This window comes from Eretmochelys imbricata, chromosome 20 (assembly GCF_965152235.1).
Source record: "Eretmochelys imbricata isolate rEreImb1 chromosome 20, rEreImb1.hap1, whole genome shotgun sequence".
Classification (NCBI taxonomy): domain Eukaryota; kingdom Metazoa; phylum Chordata; order Testudines; family Cheloniidae; genus Eretmochelys; species Eretmochelys imbricata.
This window is the reverse complement of record NC_135591.1, coordinates 3909806-3932619: the sequence shown is the minus strand read 5'-3', so window position 1 is coordinate 3932619 and position 22814 is coordinate 3909806. Positions and strand designations below refer to the sequence as shown.

Genomic DNA, 22814 nt, shown 5'->3' with positions numbered 1-22814 from the left:
GGAGATGGGCACTGGGCTCCCCGGTGACTTGTGCTCCTGCTGCTTTCCCAGCCCCCCGGCTCTGCCCCACAGTTACACCCTCTGCCCTCTGGTGCCTGGAGAAGGGGGCATGGAGTAGAGCCATTTGGGATTTCCTGGTTCTGCCCATTCTTCAATGCCTCCCTGTCTCTCCCCCACCCCAGGCTGGTGCCACCCTTCCTGTGGGAGCTATGAGGGGCTCCAGATGAGACGGGGGAGTCTCCCTGCCTGGCCCTAGAAGAGCCCAGGACACGCCAGAGATCAGGAGCTGTGGGAGCCCCGCGTCACCCCTGAGGTGAGGCTTGCCGCGGGGGGAAAGGGGTGCAGCCGTTGCATTGGGTGCCAAGAGCACAGACCTGGGTGTTACCTCCTAGGCAGCCGTGGGGCAAGCTACCCCTCCCCCTGTCCTGCGGGGACCCCCCTCTAGAGGGCAGAGGGGAGCTCAGGGCTGGTGGGCACACCAGATTTCCCTGGCAGGAACATGCTTGTGTCCTAGTTTATTCTGGACAGTTGTTCCCTCTGAGCCCTACACACACACACCCTGGTGGGGTAAAATCTGGCTAAGTCCTCCCGCTGCCATCCCACAATGCACTGCTCCTTCATCCGCTCTCCATGCCTCCGCCACCCGGGGAGAGGCGTAGGCAAGCAGTGACTGTTGGGATAGGTCGGAGGGGGTTGAACCCACGCTCCCACAATGCCAGCCGGCATCCCACAATGCACTGCCAAAGCTTCCCACAAGGCAGCGAGCAGGACGGCGGGACACCTACCCGCCGTGCCCGCTGCTGGGTGGGCGCCAGGGTTGGGAGAGCACCGGGAACGCCCCCAGAGCGCTGTGCCCACCTCTCCTGGTATGTGCCGGGCCTGGCGCAGCGGGGGTCAGGTGCTGCCTGCTGCCAAAATGCCAATATACCAGGGCAGCTCCTGGGGTGAGACGAGCCCTCAAGTCCCCGTGGCCCGGTCAGGCTTCTGGTCACTTTGCCCGTTCGTGCCAACATTGCCCTTTGCAAAGCGGAGTGAAATCCGCTGCCTGTTCACACAAAGGCCAGCCGCCACCAGCCCAAGCTGGCTTCAAACTGTGCCCCCCTCCCAGAGGGCAAAGCCCCCTATGCCAGCCTGCGTTGAGCCGAACAGAGGTGCTCCGGACCACCCAACCTGCTCTCTTCATACCCCTACATGGAGCCTGGCTCTCCGAGCCCCGCACTCCTGCTGATTACAGTCTTGTGACTGCCTTGGGGCTCTGTGTTTACCTCCTGTGGGAGGGGAGCTGTGGGTCTCTCTGCTGCTTCCCTGAACAGATTTGAATTGCAAACATCAGGTTTCTGCTCTGGGCCCTGGCCCAGCTGTGGGGGTGGGGGCGGGGGCGGGGAATGATGGATTTGCATAAAGTGGGCACAGTCTGGTCTGCTGCCGGCTTGTGTCTGCCCCCCGCCCGGAAGAGGAGGGGCTTGGCCCCACCCTCGCATCTTTGGTCCTGTGTGCCACTCGGCCGCTCTTCCCCAGAGCTGGCTGCGTTTCAGGAGGCACGGGGAGGAGGGTCATTTCACCGGCACGGTGCTGGTGGCAACGGGATGGGCCGAAGCCCCAAAAGCCGGCTGAGTGTCTCTGTGGCAGGACACGGAACGGCACCAGGAATAAAATGAAATGGACCCAACTAAGAATCCTGCCCTCAAGGCCCCGCCCATGAGGGGCGTGGCCAGACTGCAGGGTGCTATGGGAATTCTCCGCTCACCCCCCCCACCCCCCGGAGTGCAGGTCACAGCTGCCCCGAGGCTGCTGCAATTTACACCGGGAGCCAAGCAGGGCCAGGGGCTGCAGGGCAGCTTGAGGCCGCCCGAGCATGAGGGTCAGGTCACCTTGGAGCCTAGTGCAGAGAGAGGAAGGAACGTTGTGTCTCTCTGTGTGCACACCGTGCCCATCCCACTGGCCTCTGGGCACCTCGGAGTCTCGCAGACCATTACTGTCTCAGACCCCCCATCTCCCAGCCCCTGCCCTCAACCTCTGGGAGCGCAGGGGCGCAAGCGGTCCCCCTGGGGCTTGCCCAACAGTGTGCAAATCTCTCTGCGATTGCATGAGGCCGTGCCCGGCCCCAACGGGGCTGGGTCGGCCGGTGGGGGTGAGTTTCTCTGAGGAGCACCGTGGAGCCTGGCGCAGCACCAACATGTACACAGTCATGATTGTTTAATGGGTGGTCCGCTCCAGCCCTGGCAGGTCTGTTTGCACCCACACCCCCGCTGCTCGGAGTCTGGCACTGTCGACACTAATGGAAAGTCAGCTCTCCCCGGCCAGCATGTCCCCCATGGCAACTTCCGGCGCTGGGGTTACCCAGCTAATGCCCAGGCCAGGGTCTCTGACCCCGTGCCAGCTAGATGTCCAAAAACCAAATCCAAATCCCTGAGGCTAGAGATTCTCAACTTTCACCAGCACTGGGACTCCCCACTCCCCCCTAGCCGGGCCTGTCCCTCATCCAGCAATGCGGGAAGGGCTGGGTGGTCCTGATCTCAAGCTGAGACCCACCCTGCCCCCGGCACCCCGGCTTCATTGTGACGGGCACTGAGCAGACCCAGAGGAAGGCACGGGCCCTGCCCTTTGGTATGGTAGGTGGGCTCCTGGCCTGGTCTGGCACAGCCTGGCTGCTTTAACCCCACCTGCTGGAGTGGGGCTGGCAGTTGCCATAGAGATAGCTTCAGATCTGGCCCCCACATCCAGAAACTCCGGGGCGGGCAGGGATCCACCACCTCCTGCTGAGATGGTCTCCTGCTTGCCTGTCGAGAGACCCGCACAAGCCGTGACCCAGATTCCCCGCGCATGCTCGCCCGGCTGTGCTCCGCCTCGGGGGCAGCCATGTGCTGCTGGTTAATTTCATAAACCCCAGGCCAGACTGATGCGTGGGTGGGTGCAGTTCATGACACTGGTCAGGATTAACCCTGATGCCCTGGGCAAATTGCCACCCCCTCTCCCTCCACTTCCAGCCTAGTCTGCACCCCCTTGCCCCCCATCCCCCGGGGGTGGGGGAGAGTTCTCCCAAAGCTCCATGCTGGGCTGCTGCCAGCTCCCCCCACCCCCCGCACCTTTTCCCGCTGCAGCCTGGCAATTTACACAGCCCAGCCTTGTGTCTTCGGGACACGTGCAGTGTCCCTTGGCAGCAGTGCACCCCAGCTTACTGGCTTCACCTCGGTTCAGCCTGCTGCCCCTTAGCAAAAAGCACGGAGCCGGAGCTCCGGTAAAACCAAGCCAAAGTTTATTGAATGAGGCTCGAGTTAAAGAGTCAGCTAAAAGCAAGGGAAAGGCTTTGGAGTCAAGCTTCTGGGTAAAAGGAAAACAGAATTGGTAGGCACAGGCCTGCCCTTATTAACAGTCGCTTTCCTAGCTGATCAGGGATCCTCCCCCGCTTCTGACAGCCCTTGGCCACCTTCCACGAGAGACACCGGGTGGCAGGGGATCTCCTCTGTAATGGAGCGCGTCTGTGCCCTCTTTCCTCCGCCGACAGTCCCAGACTTTTTGGCTCTTTTCGGCATCGGGGCGTGTGACGAAGCGGGACTGTTCTTAATGTTTCCTCTGAATACTGTAGGGGTGCCTCAGTTTCCCCCATGCATTTCTTAAGTCTCTCGGTGGTGGGATAAGGGTGTGTGATTGTTGCAGAGCAAGGGGCCAGGGTACATAAATGGCGACACTCTGTCTCCTGAAAAAAGAAAAGGAGTACTTGTGGCACCTTAGAGACTAACCAATTTATTTGAGCATGAGCTTTCGTGAGCTACAGCCTGGCAACTGATGGCCTGGGCCCTTCCCCCCTGCAAGGTGAGAGCTAAAGGGTTGGAGAACAAAGGAATCAGGTGGCCTCCTGGCTAGGGAAAGGGACAAAGCCCAGAGGAGGAGGGGCTGGAGAGGGTTTCAGTTTGGGGCTGGCTGGGGACATGGAGTGAAGGGCAGACGGGGTTGTCTGGCTCACTGCCCCGCAAAATGGACCCAGCTGAGGGGTCCTGTTCTCTGCACCTACAAGCTCCGCTTTAGACCATGTTCCTGTCATCTAATAAACCTCTGTTTTACTGGCTGGCTGAGAGTCCCGTCTGACTGCGAAGTTGGGGGGCAGGACCCTCTGGCTGCCCCCGGACCCCGCCTGGGCGGACTCGCTGTGGGAAGCGCAGGGAGGGGCAGAGGATGCTGAATGCTCCGAGGTCAGACCCAGGAAGGTGGAGCCGGGTGAACTGTGTGTCCTGCAGACAGGCTGCTCAGAGAGGAGACTTTCCCAGAGTCCTTCCTGGCTTCGTAGGGAGCAGTTCCAGAGCATCGCCCGGGGACTCTGTGACAGGGTGATTCGGGAACGTCCTGCAGCCCCGAGGCTCCCCCGTTCGGAGTCCATTCTTGGGGGCGCTCAGGCCTGCCCTGGCTCCAGACTGTAAAGACGGGGCTGGGAAAAGGCTGATGGATGGCACGCTTGGCTGGGGTTAGCTGCGACCCTCTGGGGCTGGCCTTCATCCCCAGCGGTTTCGGAAGGTAACATTCTACCTGTTACCTCTTGCTGAAAATATGCCCTGTACAAACATCTCGCAGGAACTGGGACAATGGGCTGGTCCTTAGCTTTTGGCAAAGACCATGCTCCTCCCCCACCTCAGGGAACTATCAGGTGTAACGTACCTGCCTGCGCATGTAATTGTCACAGCCTGTCCAGTGTCAGAGCCTGTCGTCCCGTTCCGGGCACTGTTCGAAGCCCCTACAAAGCACGGTGCAAACATCAGTCAGCACTGTTTCTGGAAGGGCGGCAAATCTGAGCCCCCTCGGCTTTCCCAAGGGGGCAAAAGAGGCAGCAAACAGGGCAAGGCAGAGCTCCAGAGAGCCCCAGAGCCACACTGCAACCAGCTGAGACCTGCCCCCCCTCTGCAGAGCAGCACCTGCCATGTGTGGATCGACTTGGACCCCTGGGCAGAGTTTGTGCAGCTGTGACAGCTCCTCTGGCTGGCTCCATCAGCAGGGATTGAACCCACAGACTTTATAGCTGTAAGTCAGAGGGGCTGTTGGTAATCTCTGTACGGCGTGGGGCAGAGAATCTGGGTGGGCCAGCCGGGGGTCCGGTGCTTTGGGGTGAGAGAACCTGGGGGAGAGGGGGTGCGAGTCTTTCCCAGCTCCGGGCTTTGCGTGGATTCACGGCTGATGGACCCCGAGGCGGGGCAGGCAGCAGAGGGAATCACAAGCGGTTTTCATTCCTCCCTCTCTTGTTGGAGCAGCCCCTGGCCCCAGTTCTGTCCCCGAGGGGCTGCTGGGGAGCCGGGGGGGGGGGGGGCGGAAGCAGCTTACCCCACGGGCTGAGGTGCTTGCTTTTTGCCCTGCCCCTGACCTCCAAACCACCACAGCCTGGAGAACCGGCCCCTCTGCCCTGGCTTTCCTGACAGACCCTGCCCACTATGCCCACAGTGCTGCGGGCCCTTTGCCAGCAGATTTATCCCGGCTGAGCGTACGGGGGATCCGGACACCCGCCATGGTGCAGGTGTGCTCCCACCCAGCCTGGCCCTAGCCCGAGGCTCTGGGTGCTGCAAGGGAGGGGCTCGTATTCTGTGCCCACTATGGCCACATCCGGTTTTGCCCCGGGGGGCAGGGCTTGTGGCGGAGCTCCCAGCATAAGGGGTGGGGCGCACTGGGCAGGTGCAGGGACTGCGTATTTCCCCAGCCCCAGTTTACTGCTTTTAGCCCCGTCCCCAGGGGCTACTCGCCCAGGACACCGGCTGGCCCTCTTGGCTGTGCCTTGCAGGGGCATGTGCCCTGATCTGGCTGCTAGATCCTAACCTGGACCCAGGCCCCGGACACGACCAGTGATGTAAGTAAAGGTGTGGTTACACCCGGCAGGACTTTGGCCTGTTGTCCCACTGAATCTGAGGCCAGGAGGCAACTCCCGCAGACCTGGCCTCCCTGCATTCAGCAGCCTCACTCTGTCTGCCCCACTGCTAGGATCCCCCTTCCCCAAAGTGCTTGCCCAGTCCCGAGAACGCTGTCCTACCTACCGGAGCCATTTCCGTGGCACCCAGCAACCGCGCTGACCATGCAACATCCCGGAGACAGGAATCAGGGTCACCCGACACAAGAAGGAAGTTGATTCAGCGGCTGTGGGGCAGAGGGTGCTCTCCAGAGACCGCCCTGCTCTGGGGGCAAGGCCTGCGCCACCGGTGACTTAAGGTGGGGCGGGTGGGAATATCTCGGCGTTGGGGTGGGATTCCCAGAGCCCTTTCCCTGGGATCCTGGCAACGGGAGGAACCGAGTGGCCAGGGGGTTTCCCGTCCTCTCCCAAATGTTGGCGGCGTTGACCGGTTTGGAGGGCAGAGATCATGGCTTTGGGGTTGTTTGAGGGGTTGCGTACTTGGTCTCCCCTACCCCGGGGCTGTGCGTGGCCTCTGACCAGGCTGCAGGGCAGATATTAGCAGGTTTCTCAGCTTCCCCAGAGCAAGCAGCTGCACCCCCAGGGGCAAACGGTGCGAGAACACAGGGCCGCTCAGCGGCTGGGGGCAGAGGTGGAGTGAGGTACAGCGTGAGAGCAGGAAGTGGGGTGGGGGGGAATGCTGGGTATTTGAATCTCACGTGATGAAATATCACCCATAGTGGTGGTTAGAACTGGTCCGCTCTGGTGTTCTTCACAGGGCCCCTTCCTGTTTGTCGTTCTCAGCTAGGGCGTTTTGCTTCAAGTGCTGGGTGGTCGGACCCGCTTCTCCCTCAGTCTGAAGCTGCCCGGGGACTCTGCGGGACCGCGCTTCTGCCTTCGAGGGGCTCTTGGGAAGGAGACGGCTCCTCCTCCCACCTCTCCCGAAAGGGCCAGGATCCAGGGCATCCCAGGTTAGTGCCACACCGAGAGCCACCCTCTGCGTGCCACATGAGATTGGAAGCTTCCTGGGGCAGGGCCTGTCTCTCCATTCTTTGTGCAGCCCCTAGCACTGCGGGGCCCCGGTCTGTGGCCCCCTGGTAATATGAATAATGAATAGTGAAACTTGCAGACTCTGAGCTGGTTAACACAGGGTGGGGGGCAGTGCCTGGCACAATGGGGCCCTGATCTCGGTTGCGGGTGGAAGGGCAGCCCCTGGCACAACAGAATGAGGCAGGATCCTTTCTTCCCAGCCACCCCTGTGGGATGGTGGGTGCTGAGCTCCCCTGCCAGCCTGGCACCCAGCTCACGAGTTTTCCAGCATTCCTCTTGCCCCGTGTTTGTTGTCAAACATGCCCTTGCAGCACGCTTCACCCGCTGGCCCTGGTACAGGACAGGGCCGAACCTGCTCCCTCAGGCAGGCAGCACGAGCTCCCAAGGCCGGGTTGTGGGCTCTGCCCCACTTCCCCCAGGGGCTGGAAGCTGCGCTGCCTTACACCGGCTGTCGCCCTCCTGACCCCCCCTCCACCGTGCATAACTGGTGCCACACCGATTTCACACTAGTGTAAACTGCTGCCCGGGGAGGAACAGGGCTGCGAGCCAGGCCCATCCCCGTCAACGGGGAGGAACCAGAAGCTGGTCCCGCTAGGAGCAGAATCGGGCCCCTCTTCCGGACGCGGCAGCTGCCAGGTGCTCCATGGCACAGGCTGGCCCCAAGCTAGAGCCCTGCTCCGTGGATGGTGCGGAGGGAATTCCGGTTTGCCTGCATCCACCCAGCCCTGAGGGGACCCAGCCAGGGAACCCCCTTCCCCCTCACCTTCCAGTCGTGGTTAACATCTGAGCTCCGGCCCCAGAAGAGCCTCGTTCCTGGTCCAATCAAGGAGATTCACTCAACCAGCACGGCCAAGCCCCCCTCTGTGTCCCCCCACCCCCCAACAGCTGCCCGGCACCCCACGCTCGCTCGCTGGATGGTCCTGAAGTCTTCAGGAATTCGAGATTAATCTTTAACTCAGTGTGATGAAACCTCCAGGAATAGTCCCACCGCAACTGGCAACCCCAGGCTGGGAAGGAGGTACCGGGCCAAGAACTGACCTGGGGAGCAAAGTCTGACTAGAGCTGGGAGGAGCCGTGGGCCAAACAGAGCCAAGCCGGAAGGGGGCACAGTCTCTGAACCCACGTGCCAGGCTGGGGCCCCACCTAGCCCCCAGCATGGCCCAGATCCCCCACCCCCACCCCCGCCGGCCTAGGGCTCCCCCCTCACCTCCCCCTGTTCCCCGCAGGATGCGTCTGGTGCAGAAGTCCCTCTGCCTGCTGCTGGTGGCCACGGCGTCCCTGGCCCTGCTGTACCTGCACATCTGGTCGCCCAAGGCCTACAGCACGGTCGACCTGCGCAACCGGCCGGACCGAGCCCCCGAGCAGCTGCTGGGTGAGCCCTTGCTGGGCCCCTCCAACAAGTACGCCCACATCCCCTTCCGGCTCAAGGAGGAGATCCTCGAGTAAGGACCTCCGCCCCCCCCTCCCAGCGGGGGGGGGGGGGAGCGGCTGGCATGGGTGGGGGGAGGTGTGCGGGGCAGGAAAGGGTGGCCAGGGATGGGGAAGCCCCAGCAGGGCCTTGGCTAGGGTGGATGTGGGACTGGCCCCTATGGGCAGGGCTGCAGCCTGGCTCCTGGGATGGGTCTTGGGAAGTGGATTTTCCAGGCTCCCCACTGGGATCCCAGCCCTTCCCAGGAGACACTTCCCCAGAGCCCTGCCCTCTCCTGCGGGGTGAGTCCCCAGACCCCCCATTGCCAGCACTGCGGTGCCCACCCCTTCCATGGGGTCATCAGCCTGGGGCAGGAGAGCAGGGGCGGGCATATAGGCCTGGGGCAGGAGGATTGGCCTGGGGCAGGAGGGCAGGGGTGTCTGAGGCAGGGGTGGGGATATCAGCCTGGGGCAGGGGTGCTGGTCTGGGGCAGGAAGGCAGGGGCATCAGCCTGGGGCGGGGGCAGGCGGGCAGGGACGGGATTGTCTGTCTGGGGCAGGAAGGCAGGGGTGGGGGTGTCAGCCTGGGGCAGGAAGGCTGGGACAGGAGGGCAGGGGCATCAGCCAGGGGCAGGAGCAGGCGGGCAGGGGGTATTGGCTGGGGGTAGGCGGGCAGGGATAGGGGCAGGGGAGATGGGGGCGGGGGTATCGGCTGGGGGCAGACAGGCGGGCGGGGGCAGGGAGAGGGGCAGGGGAGATGGGGGCCGGGGTATCGGCCGGGGGCAGGCAGACAGGCGGGGGTAGGGGCAGGGGAGATGGGGGAGGGGGTATCGGCCGGGGGCAGGCGGGCGGGTATAGGGGCAGGGGGAGATCGGCCAGGGGCAGGCGGGCGGGGGTAGGGGCAGGGGAGATGGGGGCGGGGGTGGGGGTATCGGCCGGGGGCAGGCAGGCTGGCGGGGGCAGGGGTAGGGGCAGGGGAGATGGGGGCGGGGGTATCGGCCGGGGGCAGGCAGACAGGCGGGGGCGGGGGTAGGGGCAGGGGAGATGGGGGCGGGGGTATCGGCTGGGGGCAGGCGGGCGGGTATAGGGGCAGGGAAGATCGGCCAGGGGCAGGCGGGCGGGGGTAGGGGCAGGGGAGATGGGGGCGGGGGTGGGGGTATCGGCCGGGGGCAGGCAGACAGGCGGGGGCGGGGGTAGGGGCAGGGGAGATGGGGGCGGGGGTATCGGCCGGGGCAGGCAGGTGGGCAGGGGCAGGGAGAGGGGCAGGGGAGATGGGGGCGGGGATATCGGCCGGGGGCAGGCAGACAGGCAGGGGCGGGGGTAGGGGCAGGGGAGATGGGGGCGGGGGTATCGGCCGGGGGCAGGCGGGCGGGTATAGGGGCAGGGGAGATCGGCCAGGGGCAGGCGGGCGGGGGTAGGGGCAGGGGAGACGGGGGCGGGGGTGGGGGTATCGGCCGGGGGCAGGCAGGCGGGCGGGGGCAGGGGTAGGGGTAGGGGAGATGGGGGCGGGGATATCGGCCGGGGGCAGGCAGGTGGGCAGGGGCAGGGAGAGGGGCAGGGGAGATGGGGGCGGGGATATCGGCCGGGGGCAGGCAGACAGGCGGGGGCGGGGGTAGGGGCAGGGGAGATGGGGGCGGGGGTATCGGCCGGGGGCAGGCGGGCGGGTATAGGGGCAGGGGAGATCGGCCAGGGGCAGGCGGGCGGGGGGTAGGGGCAGGGGAGATGGGGGCGGGGGTATCGGCCGGGGGCAGGCAGGCGGGCGGGGGCAGGGAGAGGGGCAGGGGAGATGGGGGCGGGGGTATCGGCCGGGGGCAGGCAGGTGGGCAGGGGCAGGGAGAGGGGCAGGGGAGATGGGGGCGGGGATATCGGCCGGGGGCAGGCAGACAGGCGGGGGCGGGGGTAGGGGCAGGGGAGATGGGGGCGGGGGGTATCGGCCGGGGGCAGGCGGGCGGGTATAGGGGCAGGGGAGATCGGCCAGGGGCAGGCGGGCGGGGGTAGGGGCAGGGGAGATGGGGGCGGGGGTGGGGGTATCGGCCGGGGGCAGGGGTATAGGCCTGGGGCCGGCCAGGCGGGCGTGACCAGGCTCCTGGTCTTCCCAGGCTGCTGCCCCAGAACTCGTGCTCGTGCGAGGTGGTGCCCGGCAGGAATTTGCCCTTCCCCAAGCAGCTCTTCGGCCAGCTCTACTCGCTGGAGTTCACCGCCGCCTTCGGCCCCACGGAGCTGGAGCGGATCCACAGCACCCGGGAGCAGGAGTACCAGAGCGACCAGCGCCGGTGAGCCACGCCGGGGATGGGGGCAGAGGAGTTGGGGGGGGCACCCAAGCCACAGCACCACCCCCCTCCTGCCTGGGGCACGGCCGGGGCTGGGCATATCCCCCCTCACTCCTGCCTTCCCCCCCAGGACCCAGTCTCCAGCTGACCAGCTGCTGATCGTCAGAGCCAACTCCCCGCTGGAGTACCCCGCCCAGGGCGTGGAAGTGCGCCCGCTCCGGACCATCCTCATCCCAGGTGAGCAGTTCAGCGTCCCGGGGGGGGCAGCCTGCCCTGCGCCCCCCGCTCCCAGGGCTGAACAGAGCCGGGGTGATGGGGGCAAGGTGGCTGGGCGGAGGGAGGGCGCTCACAGCCTGGGGAGCGCTGGACCATGGCCGGCTGGAGACTGCAGCCTCCGGAGCTGGCTCATCCCCTGCCCCACGGGCGCTGCCGTCCAGGGACGACCAGCGGGCAGGACCTGAGCTCGCTGTGGCAGTGACGGGGGGGTGGGGGTGCTCCTGGGGTCTCATTAATCCCATTTCTTGCTTCCCCAGGGCTCAGCTTGCAGGCGGCCAGCAGGAAGCTGTACGAGGTAAGGCGCGGAGGGGGCTCACCGCGGTGGGGGGGGGGCGGGCACGATCCTGGGGCTGTGGCTGGCTCTTTGGGGTGCAGGGTGAGCCCCTGGACCACACATTGCTCTGAAGCTGCCTTGTGGAAGCTGGCACCAGCCCGGCCCTGGGGACACTGACCCACGGGGTGGGTCTGAGGAGTTTATTCCAGGGGGCGCGCTTGGCGTCTGTTCTCACGGGGACGGCCTCACCCCGGGGCCCGAGGGTCACGGTCCCAAAGCACAATGCCAGCATGGGCACTTTCCACATGCCTAGGGTGACCAGACGTCCCATTTTTAAAGGGACAGTCCCCCTATTTAAGCCCTGCTGCAGGTGTCCCGACCTTTTCTTAAAAATGGGCAGATTGTCCTGTATTTTCTGTCTCCCTGACCCCATCAGTAGCGGCGGGTCCTGCTGCTGGCCAGGTCCCTGCTCGCCAGCCGCCTGCCCAGCAGCGGTGAGTGGGGGGGGTCCGGTGGCCGACGAGGGGGGTGGGTGTGCAAGGCTGGTGGCAGGGTGAAGATGCGGCGCATGGGGCCGGCTGCTCCCCTTGGTGGTCAGCGCAGCCCCCGGCGGGCCGGCTGTCAACCAGCCGGGCCCCGTCCCCGCCCCGTTTCCGGCCAGCACTGGTTGCACGGTGGCTGGTGAGTGCGGGCAGGCGGCAGCTGGTTACATGGAACCTCTGCTGCCCCCCCGTGCGCCTTTTACGTGCTTCCCCCCCAACTCGCTGTCCTCTCCTTGCTTTGCCCCTCCCCACCCCGCTGCTCCTCCATATGCCTCCCCCGGTGGGGCACGTCCCGCTCCCAGCGCTGTGCGGAGACCCAGCCCCTGGTCGGAGAGCTCAGCTCACCAACAGCCTGGCTGGCAGGCTCCTTCCTTCCCCCACTGCCTCGGCCTGGTCCGGCACCCCGGGAAAACCCAAGACCCTCCGGCCAAAGTGTGCCAAAGCCCCACGCAGCCTCTCCGCCCCACAGCTAAGCTCTGGAGTGGTTTCCAGCCTGTTCGTGCCCTGAACCTGCAGGCTTCACGGCAGGCCCCCAGGCAGGGGCTTAGCACCCCTCACTCCCGTCCCGGCTGCTTCCCCCAGGGAGCAGGGGGCTGCTCCTTCCCCTAGGCCGCCTCCCCTGCTGAGCCCCCCTCTCTGGCCAGGTTCGCTGAAACCCCTGCAGTCAGGTTCTCAATGCATCCTTCGGCCTTAACCCCTTCCTGCCTGCGCTGTAGCTGGGGGCCAGGTGGTGGCTGGGTTATGGGGGTGGCCAGCAGCAGCCTGGAGGTGGGCAGGAAGGGACAAGCTCCTGCGGCTGGAAGCAGCTCCCGTCCCTTTCCTCCCACACAGTGCGGAAAGGCTGCTGCTGGCCGGCCACATTCTGGTGCGAACCCTGGGGAGGGCGGGGCGGATGTGATCCATACACACACCCCCCCCCCCCGCCCCCAGGTGTTGCCTCCGGACCATGCCAGGTACCAGGAGAGGCGGGTCCGTCCTGGGGGGCCAATCAGGCATGGAGGGTGGAGAGCGCGGGCAGGGAAGGGCGGGCCAGTCGGTCACCTCCTGCCTCTCAGTATGGGAGAGAGTGCGTGTGTGGGGGTTGGGGGGTGTCACCCTCCCCCTGTGAACCCTGAAGCCTTAAAGATAAGAAGATAATAAAAAAAGAAGTCCAGCTACACAGCATTTCTTTGTAACAGAGGCTCGGTCCACGTAGGCGTTTGATTGCCGTGGAATATGTGTAATTTTACCAGGTGTCCCATATTCAGCATAGGGAAACATGGTCACCCAACACAAACCCCCCCCCCCGCCCCCACCGGGCAGTACCAGCCTAGCACCCGTCCCCGAGCCAGGGGTGGTGCCTTTTGCCACAAGCCGGCTGGCACCACACCTAGCCCCAAGCGTTAACCCTTCCTCCCTCTTCCCCCCTCCCTAGGTGACCCTGGCTGCCAGCCTGGGCACCTTCAACGTGGCAGCAGTGGTGGAGGGGGTGAAGGCGCAGGGCGAGGGGGAGACGCGTCTCTCGCTGTCGAGCGACCAGCTGGACAACCTCAACCGCCAGCTGCAGTTCGTCACCTACACCAACACGCTCTTTCACCCCAACACCGCGGACACAGGTGGGCACCTGGCATTGCGAGGGGGTGGGATGGGATCTGACAACCGGCCTTGGTGCAGGGGGGCAAGGGGCAATACTTGGGGCGGGGAGCATCCTGCAACAGGACACCCCCCCTCAGCAGAACATTCCAATATAGGGCATGTGACCCTGTGTGCCCCCCTTCCCGTGTTGCCTTGGGATGATGCGGCACCAGGTACCAGGAGAGGTGGGTCCGTCCCGGGGGGGCTAATCAAGCATGGAGGACAGAGAGCGCCAGGCAGGGAGGGGAGGGCCAGTCGGTCACCTCCCTCCTCAGCAAGTTCACAGATGACACTAAGCTGAGGGGAGTGGTAGATACGCTGGAGGGTAGGGATAGGGTCCAGAGGGACCTAGACAAATTGGACGATTGGGCCAAAAGAAATCTGATGAGGTTCAACAAGGACACGTGCAGAGTCCTGCCCTTAGGACGGAAGGATCCCTGGCACTGCTACAGACTAGGGACCGAATGGCTAGGCAGCAGTTCTGCAGAAAAGGACCTAGGGGTGACAGTGGACGAGAGTCAGCAGTGTGCCCTTGTTGCCAAGAAGGCTAATGGCATATTGGGCTGCATTAGTAGGAGCATTGCCCGCAGATGGAGAGAAGTGATTATTCCCCTCTATTCAGCACTGGTGAGGCCCCACCTGGAGTATTGCGTCCAGTTTTGGTTCCCCCACTACAGAAGGGATGTGGACAAATTGGAGAGAGCCCAGCGGAGGGCAACAGAAATGATCAGGGGGCTGGAGCACATGGCTTACGAGGAGAGGCTGAGGGAACTGGGGTTATTTAGTCTGCAGAAGAGAAGAGTGAGGGGGGATTTGATAGCAGCCTTCAACCACCTGAAGGGGGGTCCAAAGAGGATGGAGCTCGGCTGTTCTCACTGGTGGCAGATGACAGAACGAGGAGCAATGGTCTCAAGTTGCAGTGGGGGAGGTCTAGGTTGGATATTAGGAAAAACTATTTCACGAGGAGGGTGGAGAGGCACTGGAATGGGTTACTGAGGCGGTGGTGGAATCTCCTTCCTGAGAGGTTGTGATGGTGCTGCCCGTGGGAGCCAGCTGAGGTCACTCAATTAGGGTGAACTGCTAACAAAACAGGGCAGGCAAACCCCAGAAGCTGGTGGATATTCCAAAACTTAGATTTACCAAGCCAGCACAAAACAGCTTCTATAGCACCTCCTTGGTTACTCAGAAGTTCAAAGGACGCAGTTCCCTTAAAGGGCCCAGCCTCAGGCCTCTGTCCAGTCACACTGTCAGATGTGATGATGGTTCCTGAAAATCTTGTCTCATCATATAAAAGAAAAGGTTCTTCTAACCCCAAAGGATCAGCCACACACCCAGGTCCAATTATAATTTAGATCTTACCCAAAATACACGCTCTAGTCAATTCTTGTTAACTAAACTAAAATTTATGAAAAAAGAAAAGAGCGTGTTGGTTAAAAGATCAATACACAGACAGACTTGAGTTCAATTCTTGATGTTCAGGTGCATAGCAGAGATGAGCTTGTAGTTGCCAAAAGTCCTTTTAGAAATAGTCCATAGGTTATAGTCCAATGTCCATATTCAGGGTGACTCCAGTCAGTGACTGGGGATCTCAATCCTTATGTCTTCAGGTTTCCCCCTCTTGAAACCCAAAGCAGATTGGAGATGAAGAAGGATCGTATCCCAAGGTTTTTATACATTTCCTGCAGCCTTTTGGCCTGAGGAAACAATAGGCTTAACTTTCCTTCTTCCAAACATCATGGCAATTAGCACAGGGTAATTTATCCATTAAACAGTTCAGATACAGGTTATCCCAACCTTCAAAGAGACATAGACAATAATACTGTTTCACTCAAGTATCTTCCTACATGTTAATATTCCTTTTTTGATCTTTGAATCAAAGCTATAGCCATAGACAAGACTTGTTTGCTTACATCACAAGACCTGAGCAAACATCTCCCCTTCTACCTCTAACAATGCCGGCTGCATTTCAAAGCTCTGTTCATTTCCATCTCTTCCTAACCAGTCTCTAAAGTTCCCCCATGGGTCAGGTCAGTCTGGCAGTTCATTAACTCTTTCTGGCCCTGTCACCTTTCAGTGAGATATTATATTACACTCCTCACGTCACAGAGGTTTTTAAGGCCCAGCTCGACAAAGCCCTGGCTGGGATGATTTAGTTGGTATAGGTCCTGCTTTGAGCAGGGGGCTGGGACTAGATGGCCTCCTGAGATCTCTTCCAACCCTGATCTTCCAGGATTCTATGATTCATGGAGAGGGCAGGATCAGTACAGTCGCTCAGGGTGACCCAACCACAGAAGTTGGGGCGGCAGCCATCGAATGGAGCAGTTTTTAAAAGACCCCCTCACACCCATATTTACTTTCCCACCCTCCCGTTTAGCCCCCCCTTCCCCTTTTCCCCTCCGGACAGTCCAGCCAGGCTCCATACCCCCTGTCCCCAGGATCTGGGCTCCACCCCAGTTTCTATGCAGCCCCTGCAGCGGGCCAGCCTCCCAAAGGGACCCACTCGTCCTGCAGCCTCTCCCTTGATCTGGGTCGGTTTCAGCCAGTCCTTTAACGACCCCCTTGTCCCACCCCAGGCTGTCACCTGTCCGCCCCCCACTCATGTTTCCTGCTCTGCCCCGGGAGCAGCTTTTGAACCCATTTGCACCCCCCGGGTAGCAAGGCAAAGTCCAGAGGGAAACTGAGGCACACACAGGCCTCAGCCAAACATTGCAGAAAATTCCCCCTTCGTCACCCCCCAAACCTGCTTTTCCAAGGGGCGGGCGGCAACGGGCTGGTGCGGTCTTCAGCACTCCCCTCTCTGGGGCATCACCCGTATGGTCATCTGCCTCTTTGGCCTGAGCTGGGTCTGACTTAATATAGGGCCTAGGCTCCTCCCCCTCCCAGCAGCCTCTCATTGGAGCCTGTTGGGTGATACCCCAGTTCTCCCAGGTGGACACTGCAGTCACTCATGTGCTTGGCTCCAGAGCAGGGTGCTGGGGAGGGCTCTCCGGACAGGGTGGAGGCCAGAGAAGAGGTCAATATCTGGTGCCAGCAGGCAGCCCTGGCAGGGGTAGATCTGCAAAACACCGGGTGGGGGAAGCCAATCCGGGGCACCGTAAAGAGTGGGCAGCTGCGCCCAGGGGGGCTGTTGTGGGGAGGGGAATATTTCCAGCCCCCAAACCGCAGAGACTGGCTGGGCAACGCGGCTGGCCTGTCCCCTCCCCTCCCGGGCCAGGGGCAGGGGGATGGCTGGCATGACGAGGCAGGCTGGGCTGTGGGAGGGGTACACACTGGGGCCTGTGTCGAGGTGGGTTGCGGGAGAAAGGAGATACCCCCATGGAATCCTGGGGAGTACTGGGCCCCTGGGGGACCCCTCCTGCCAGGGGGGCCCCTGTACCCCAGAACTTCCTCTGCGCTGACCCCTCCCCCTCCTCGTGCCCGTCTCCCCCTTTGTTTTCCAGTGCAGTTTGCCACCAATGGGCACCAGGCGTCTTTCACCATCCGAATCCGCCACGCACCCACGCCCAAGCTCTATAACCCGGGCTCCCCGGGCGAAGGCGGAGGTGAGTGCCAGGCGGGAGCCAGGGCCCAGTGAGGATCTGGGGGGGAGAGGGCGGGACGGGCCTGTGCCGGGTGACCTACAGGCTTCTGTAGTGGGGAGGGAAAGGTCAGCCCATGGTATTCAGGGTCAAGGCTGCCCCCACTGTCCCTCATAATCCTGCCTGCACCTCCCCACACAACTGGGGTCCCCCTGAATCCTGCCACGGCCTCCCTCCCTCTGACCCGGGATCCCCCTGAATCTTAGCACCGCCTCCCCACACAACCAGGGTCCCCTGAATCCTGCCACTGCCTTCCTCCCCCCAACCCAGGGTCCCCCTGAATCCTGCCTGCACCTCCACACACCACCGGGGTCCCCTGAATCCTGCCACTGCCTTCCTCCCCCCAACCCAGGGTCCCCCTGAATCCTGCCTGTGCCTCTCCACACAACCAGGGTCCCCTGAATCCTGCCACTGCCTCCCGACCCAGGGTCCCCCTGAATCCTGCCACTGCCGCCCTCTCCCTGATCCAGGGTCCCCCTGAATCCTGCCTGCACCTCCACACGCCACCGGGGTCCCCTGAATCCTGCCACTGCCTTCCTCCTCCCGACCTGGGGTCGCCCTGAATCCTGCCTGTACCTCCCCACACAACTGGGGTCCCCTGTATCCTGCCTAGCCTCTCCTCCAACCCAGGGTCCCCCTGAATCCTGCCTGCACCTCCACGCACGACCGGGGTCTCCTGAATCCTGCCACTGCCTTCCTCCCCCGACCCAGGGTCCCCCTGAATCCTGCCTGTGCTTCCCCGCACGACCGGGATCCCCTGAATCCTGGCACTGCCTCCCTCCCCACAACCCGGGGGCCCCCTGAATCCTGCCTGCACCTCCCCACACAACTGGGGTCCCCTGAATCCTGCCTGTCCAGCTCTCTATTGGCTGGAGCAGATGGCACCCAGCTGCAGCTATCTGAGGCTGGAATTGGGGGGGGGGGGAGCTTGTCCTCCCAAGGCAGGATCCCCTCCCCCAGGGTCTGGAGTGCTGCTCCCCTTCCCCGCAAACCTCTGCCCCCCACCCTCCCCCAGCAGATTACAACATCACCGCCCTGGTCAGCATTGCGACCAAGACCTTCCTGCGGTACGACAAGCTGCGGGCGCTGATCGCCAGCATCCGCCGCTTCTACCCCACGGTGACCATCATCATCGCGGACGACAGCCAGCACCCCGAGCCCGTGGGCGGCCCCCACATTGAGCAGTACTTCATGCCCTTCGGCAAGGTGCGGGGCGCCGGGGGGGCGGTTGGGGCTGGGGCAGACACGGGCGCGGGACCGTGGGAAGACGGTGGGGTGGGGATCTTGGGGCGGGGGCCAGAAGAGACTGGAAGGGGGTGGGGCTCGGGTGGCCGGGCCAGGCACTGATGTGTCCCCCACTCTCCCCCACCCAGGGCTGGTTCGCAGGGCGCAATCTGGCCATTTCCCAGGTCACCACCAAGTACGTGCTGTGGGTGGATGACGACTTCATTTTCACGCCTCGCACCAGGGTGGAGAAGCTGGTGGACGTGCTGGAGAAAACCAGCCTGGACCTGGTGAGTGTGTGTGGGGGGGAAATGTGGGGGGCTGGCCATGCCTCGGGGTGGGGGGGAATTGCAGGGTGTCCAGCTATGCCTGGGGGGGGATCCCCAGATCGTGCCTGGCTGGGGATGATGGGGGGAGTTCGGCCACACCTGGGCAGGGTGGGGGGCTCCTGAGAGTGGGATTCCACAGCTCCCCCCCACCCCCCACTCTGCCGCTCCCCCCACCCCCACCAGCTGCAGGGATCCCAGCATGGAGCCATGCGGCCCTTGGCGCAGGGAGGGAAGGGGAGCCCCCTAGTGGCCACTGCCGGGCACGACATGGTGGGAGTCACAGGAGCGGGACCCCAAGGCTTTATCTCCTGCACCAGGCGGCTCCCGCCCCGGAGCATGGGGGGCACCCGAGTCCTCGCCCCAGGGGGCAGCGGGGCAGGATGGGTCACAGAAAAAATGCAGGTGTCAGAGCTCGCTGCACACTGACCGCAGGGAAAGGAGACCCAGGAGAAGGGGGGAGCTGGCCCAGGGCCCCCAGGGGAGACCCAGGGGAGGGGGAGCTGGCCCAGGGCCCCCAGAGCGCTCAAGGGAGCAGTACCTAGGGGAGGTGGGGAGCTGGCTCAGGGACCCCAGGGGAGGGAGACCTGCGGGAGAGGGGGAGCTGGCCCAAGGCCCTCAGCGGAGCCGGGGAGGTGGCCCAGGAGATGCGGGGACCTGACCCAGGGCCCCCAGAGGACGGAACCCAGGGGAGGGGGTATCTGGCCTGGGGGGGGTTGGCCCAGGGCCCCCAGGGGAGTGGAACCTGGGGGAGGGGGGAGCTGGCCCAGGGCCCCCAGGGGATGGTGATGGTGACTCAGGGGAGAGGGGAGCCAGCCCACGGCTCCCAGAAAAGCATGGCCCCCACGGGAGTGGGCCCAGGAGAGGCGGGAGCTGGCGCAGGGCCCCCAGGGGAGGGGGAGCTGGTGCAGAGCCCCACGTGCTGCTCCCGGCAGCCCGTCTGTCCCGCTGTTCACGTCGGCGTGTCCGGCAGGTGGGGGGCGCAGTGCGGGAGATCACGGGGTTCACCACCACCTACCGGCAGAAGATCAGCGTGCAGGCAGGGGGCGAGGAGGGTGACTGCCTGCAGATACGCCAGGGCTACTACCATCTCCTCGAGGGCTTCCCCGGCTGCGTGGTCACCGATGGCGTCGTCAACTTCTTCCTGGCCCGCACGGCCAAGGTGCTGCAGGTGGGGTTTGACCCCCGGCTCAGCCGTGTCGCCCACCTCGGTGAGTGCGGGGGAAGGCTCGTGCCAGGGCTGCACCACACCCCTGTAGCACCTGCATCATGGTTAAAGGGGGGAGGGGAGGGGGGCTGGGAGCCAGGACTCCTGGGTTCTATCCCCAGTTCTGGGAGGGAAGTGGGGTTTAGTGGTTAGAGCCGGGAGGGGTGGGGGGTGAGAGCCAGGACTCCTAGGTTCTATCCCCAGTTCTGCCACTGACTCACAGGGGCATTGGTCACCTCCCTTGCCTCAGTTTCCCTCCCTGTGGCATGGAGGTGCTGACATGGGGTTCTATTGCAGGGCACACGGGGGCCCTGGCCAGCCGAGGCAATACAGCTGCAGGCTGTTGTCGTTCTCGCGTGGCGGTTAGCCAGGCAGGCAGGTGCCAACCGGAAAGCCGACGTGCCAAACAGAAGTCACCACTTTTTAACTCGAGGCATGGGACGCTTCATGACAGTTTCCTGCCTCTGGGGCCTGGTTCCCAAAATCCCAAGGGGGGTCAGTGGGAGAGGTCACCAGGGGGTGTCTCAGGGGTCGGATCCTGGGAAGACCAGGGGGTCTGGGATGCAGGTTCGATCCCTGTTGCCCAGAGCTGACCCCCTCCCCCCAGTCATGCAGCGCTGAGCTGGCTAACCCAGCCCCTCCTGACCCCCGTGCCCTCCCTCCGGCAGAGTTCTTCATCGACGGGCTGGGCGTGCTGCACGTGGGCTCGTGCGCCGACGTGGTGGTGGATCACGCCTCCAAGATCAAGCTGCCCTGGCAGAAGACGGACAGCGAGAAGCAATACGCCAAGTTCCGCTACCCCACCTCGGCCGACAGCAGCGTCAAACGCAGCCTTTTCTACTTCAAAAACCACTTCAAGTGTATGACGGGCAACTAGCCCCACCGGGCTACCAGCCCCGCCCTGCCAGTGAGCCGGACCCCAGGGGGAGCCCCCCTCCCATGGAGCTGGGGCGTTTTATCCTTGTACCAGGCCAGGGAGGTGACCCCTGCTACCCCTGGCTCGCCGGTGCCTCCCACCCAGCGCCATCCCCACGCCCTGCCAGCTTCAGGCTGTCTCCCTGGTGTGTGTGGGGGGGAAGTCTCCCCCACTTTCCCAGCAGGCAGCAGGGCCTGGGGGAATCCAGAGTCGCACAGTGGGATACTGGGAAATTCCCTGGACCACAGGATGGGTGGCTGAGAATAGCTTACAGCACCCCCGTGGCCGAGCCCTCACCTTCCCCCGGAGACGCTGTTTTATATTGGACAGACCTGCCCCCCTTCACAGCCGGCTTTCTCCAGCGCCCCCTGCAGGAGAGAAACAGCACAGCCCCCACCCCTCCCACCTGCCCTGGGACAAGGGTCAGGGCCTCATTTTATTTTGTGCCAAGTCTTTATAGCCCCCAGCTGCCCCCCCCCAGGAGAGTTCCAACTTCAAGTGCCAAAGCCCGCAGTGGGGGGCAGCCCCGCCAGCAAGGGGCATGGCTGACGCCCATGGCTGGGCTGCAGGGGGGGGGGAGGTCTCTTTCCAAGACCGAGGACTCTTTCTATACAGAATCCAAGAGCAGGGGCACAAGGTGAAGGGCCAAGGGGACTGGCCCCATCTTTGCCCCACACACTGGCCGGTCCCAATCCCACGCTGCTCCAAGCGGGCCCCACGGCCAGAGCGTCGGAGGGTTCTGGTTTCTAACCCCGGCTACTGGCGGGGCAGGAGCTGGCTGGTGTCTCTGGGAACTGGAGGCAGGACGCTGGGAACCGTTTGTGTCGTGCGTGTGCGTGTATTTAATGTGAGCGAGTGAGGAGCCAGGCGCTGTCAGGCTGCACCCAAGGGAGAGCTGGGGATGGCAGATGGGCTTGAGCTGCCATCCCCACCTGCAGATTTCTACGGGTGACAGAGAGGCAACGTTTTAAAGGGAAAAAAAAGATGTTTTTATTTAAAAAACAAAAATGCATTTACAAGTACTCTCTTTGCCCTAAAGGCCATCCCAGCCCCGCCCCCTCGTCCTGAGCCCTGAGCCCCGCCCCCTCGTCCTGAGCCCCGCCCCCTCGTCCTGAGCCCCGCCCCCTCTACCTTGATTCCTAGTCATGTTTTAGCCGAACCAGAGAAAAACTTCAAAAAAAAAAAAAAAAAAAGTACAAAGGTTGGGCTCCGAAGAGCCAGTGGGGTGGTGACATCAGAGGGAGCAGCCCATGGGGATACCCCCTGCAGGCCCCAAAGCCTGCCCACTGTGTCCCCCCCCATGGCTGCAATGTCACCCTCTAGTGGCCCAGCTCTGTAATGCGCCTCTCCAGCCACCCAGAGCAGGGGTTGGAGGGGAGTTTGGCACCAGCCCATTGCTAGCAAGATGGTAGCGTGATGCCAGCCTGGGGCTGGGGGGCAGCCCTGGGAGTGCTGAAGCATGTTATGGGGCAGGGGGCAGGAGTCGCATGCTGAGGGAACAGATGCAGCCTGCGGCCTTTCAGGCCATGCTGGGGGCCAGGGCCAGCTATCAGCCAGGTTGGGGCGGGGGGTGGGGGAGAAGAGATGATTATGCCCTGAGCTCCATCTCAGCCCCCCCCAGGAAGTGGGAGGGGGAAGGACTGGATGCAGGGGGCCACCCCAGCCAGGGGGAGGCCCCTGCCTGCCAAAGCACATTCCCTCCCGTCCCTTCCCTGCGTGAAGTGGCCAGGGGCAGCTGCCCTTGTGCCATGCCACCGTGACACCAGCGGCCACAGCAGCCCCTGCCCTGGGGGGCTGTGGGAGTTAGCCCCCCCCCAGCACAAATAAAAAGGGATTTTGGTTCCTTTCTGTGGTTTAAACTCTGTCTGTGAGTCTGTCGGGGGAAGGGGGGGCAATTAAAATCCAGCTCCTACCCTGATCCCATCACCTTGCAGCTGGCAGGGTAGATCTTTCTTTCCCCTGGTGCTGGAGAATGCCCCCCCACACATAGGCTGGGGAGGGGAGGGACGAGGCATAGAGCCCCCTCCCCCAACCAGAATGCCAGCACCCCCACACATGCTCTTCCCAGCTGTAGTGGGCCCAGCCCCCATAACGGTCTTGGCAAAGGAAGGAACTTCCTGCCCCCACCCCCCATCCTTTGGGCACCTGCAGGGGCAGACAGGCTGCTGCTTACACTGGCACCTGGGCACCTGCTCTGCCCCCTTGGATTCCCAGCCAGCACCAGGCCTGCCTGCCGGCCGCAAGGAAACTGCTCACACCAGGTCAGGTCC

General features: G+C 63.4%; 1 protein-coding gene and 1 long non-coding RNA gene across 4 annotated transcripts; one reads left to right on the top strand and one right to left on the bottom strand.

The window, feature by feature from the left end:
• The first annotated feature begins 217 nt into the window (after positions 1-217).
• Positions 218-22403, top strand: B4GALNT1 (beta-1,4-N-acetyl-galactosaminyltransferase 1). Of its 3 annotated transcripts, XM_077838682.1 has the most exons (12): positions 218-313; positions 6665-6831; positions 8137-8352; positions 10417-10590; positions 10718-10824; positions 11121-11158; positions 13094-13274; positions 16734-16835; positions 17887-18077; positions 18245-18385; positions 19395-19632; positions 20297-22403. In XM_077838682.1, the coding sequence occupies exons 3-12, from the start codon at positions 8138-8140 to the stop codon at positions 20503-20505; spliced, it is 1596 nt and encodes a 531-aa protein (XP_077694808.1). In that variant the 5' UTR covers positions 218-313; positions 6665-6831; position 8137; the 3' UTR covers positions 20506-22403. The 3 variants fall into 3 exon arrangements, with proteins under 3 accessions (XP_077694808.1, XP_077694809.1, XP_077694810.1); XM_077838683.1 differs by lacking the exon at positions 218-313 and having other exon boundaries at positions 6699-6831; positions 17890-18077; XM_077838684.1 differs by lacking the exons at positions 218-313; positions 6665-6831; positions 8137-8352; ... (1 more) ...; positions 10718-10824; positions 11121-11158 and having other exon boundaries at positions 13160-13274; positions 16739-16835; positions 17890-18077.
• LOC144277724 (uncharacterized) lies at positions 3235-6147 on the bottom strand. Its single transcript, XR_013348479.1, has 3 exons — positions 6009-6147; positions 4651-4726; positions 3235-3697 (listed from the first exon to the last, which is right to left on the bottom strand). It is a non-coding gene; the product is annotated as an uncharacterized LOC144277724 (long non-coding RNA).
• Positions 22404-22814: the final 411 nt, after the last annotated feature.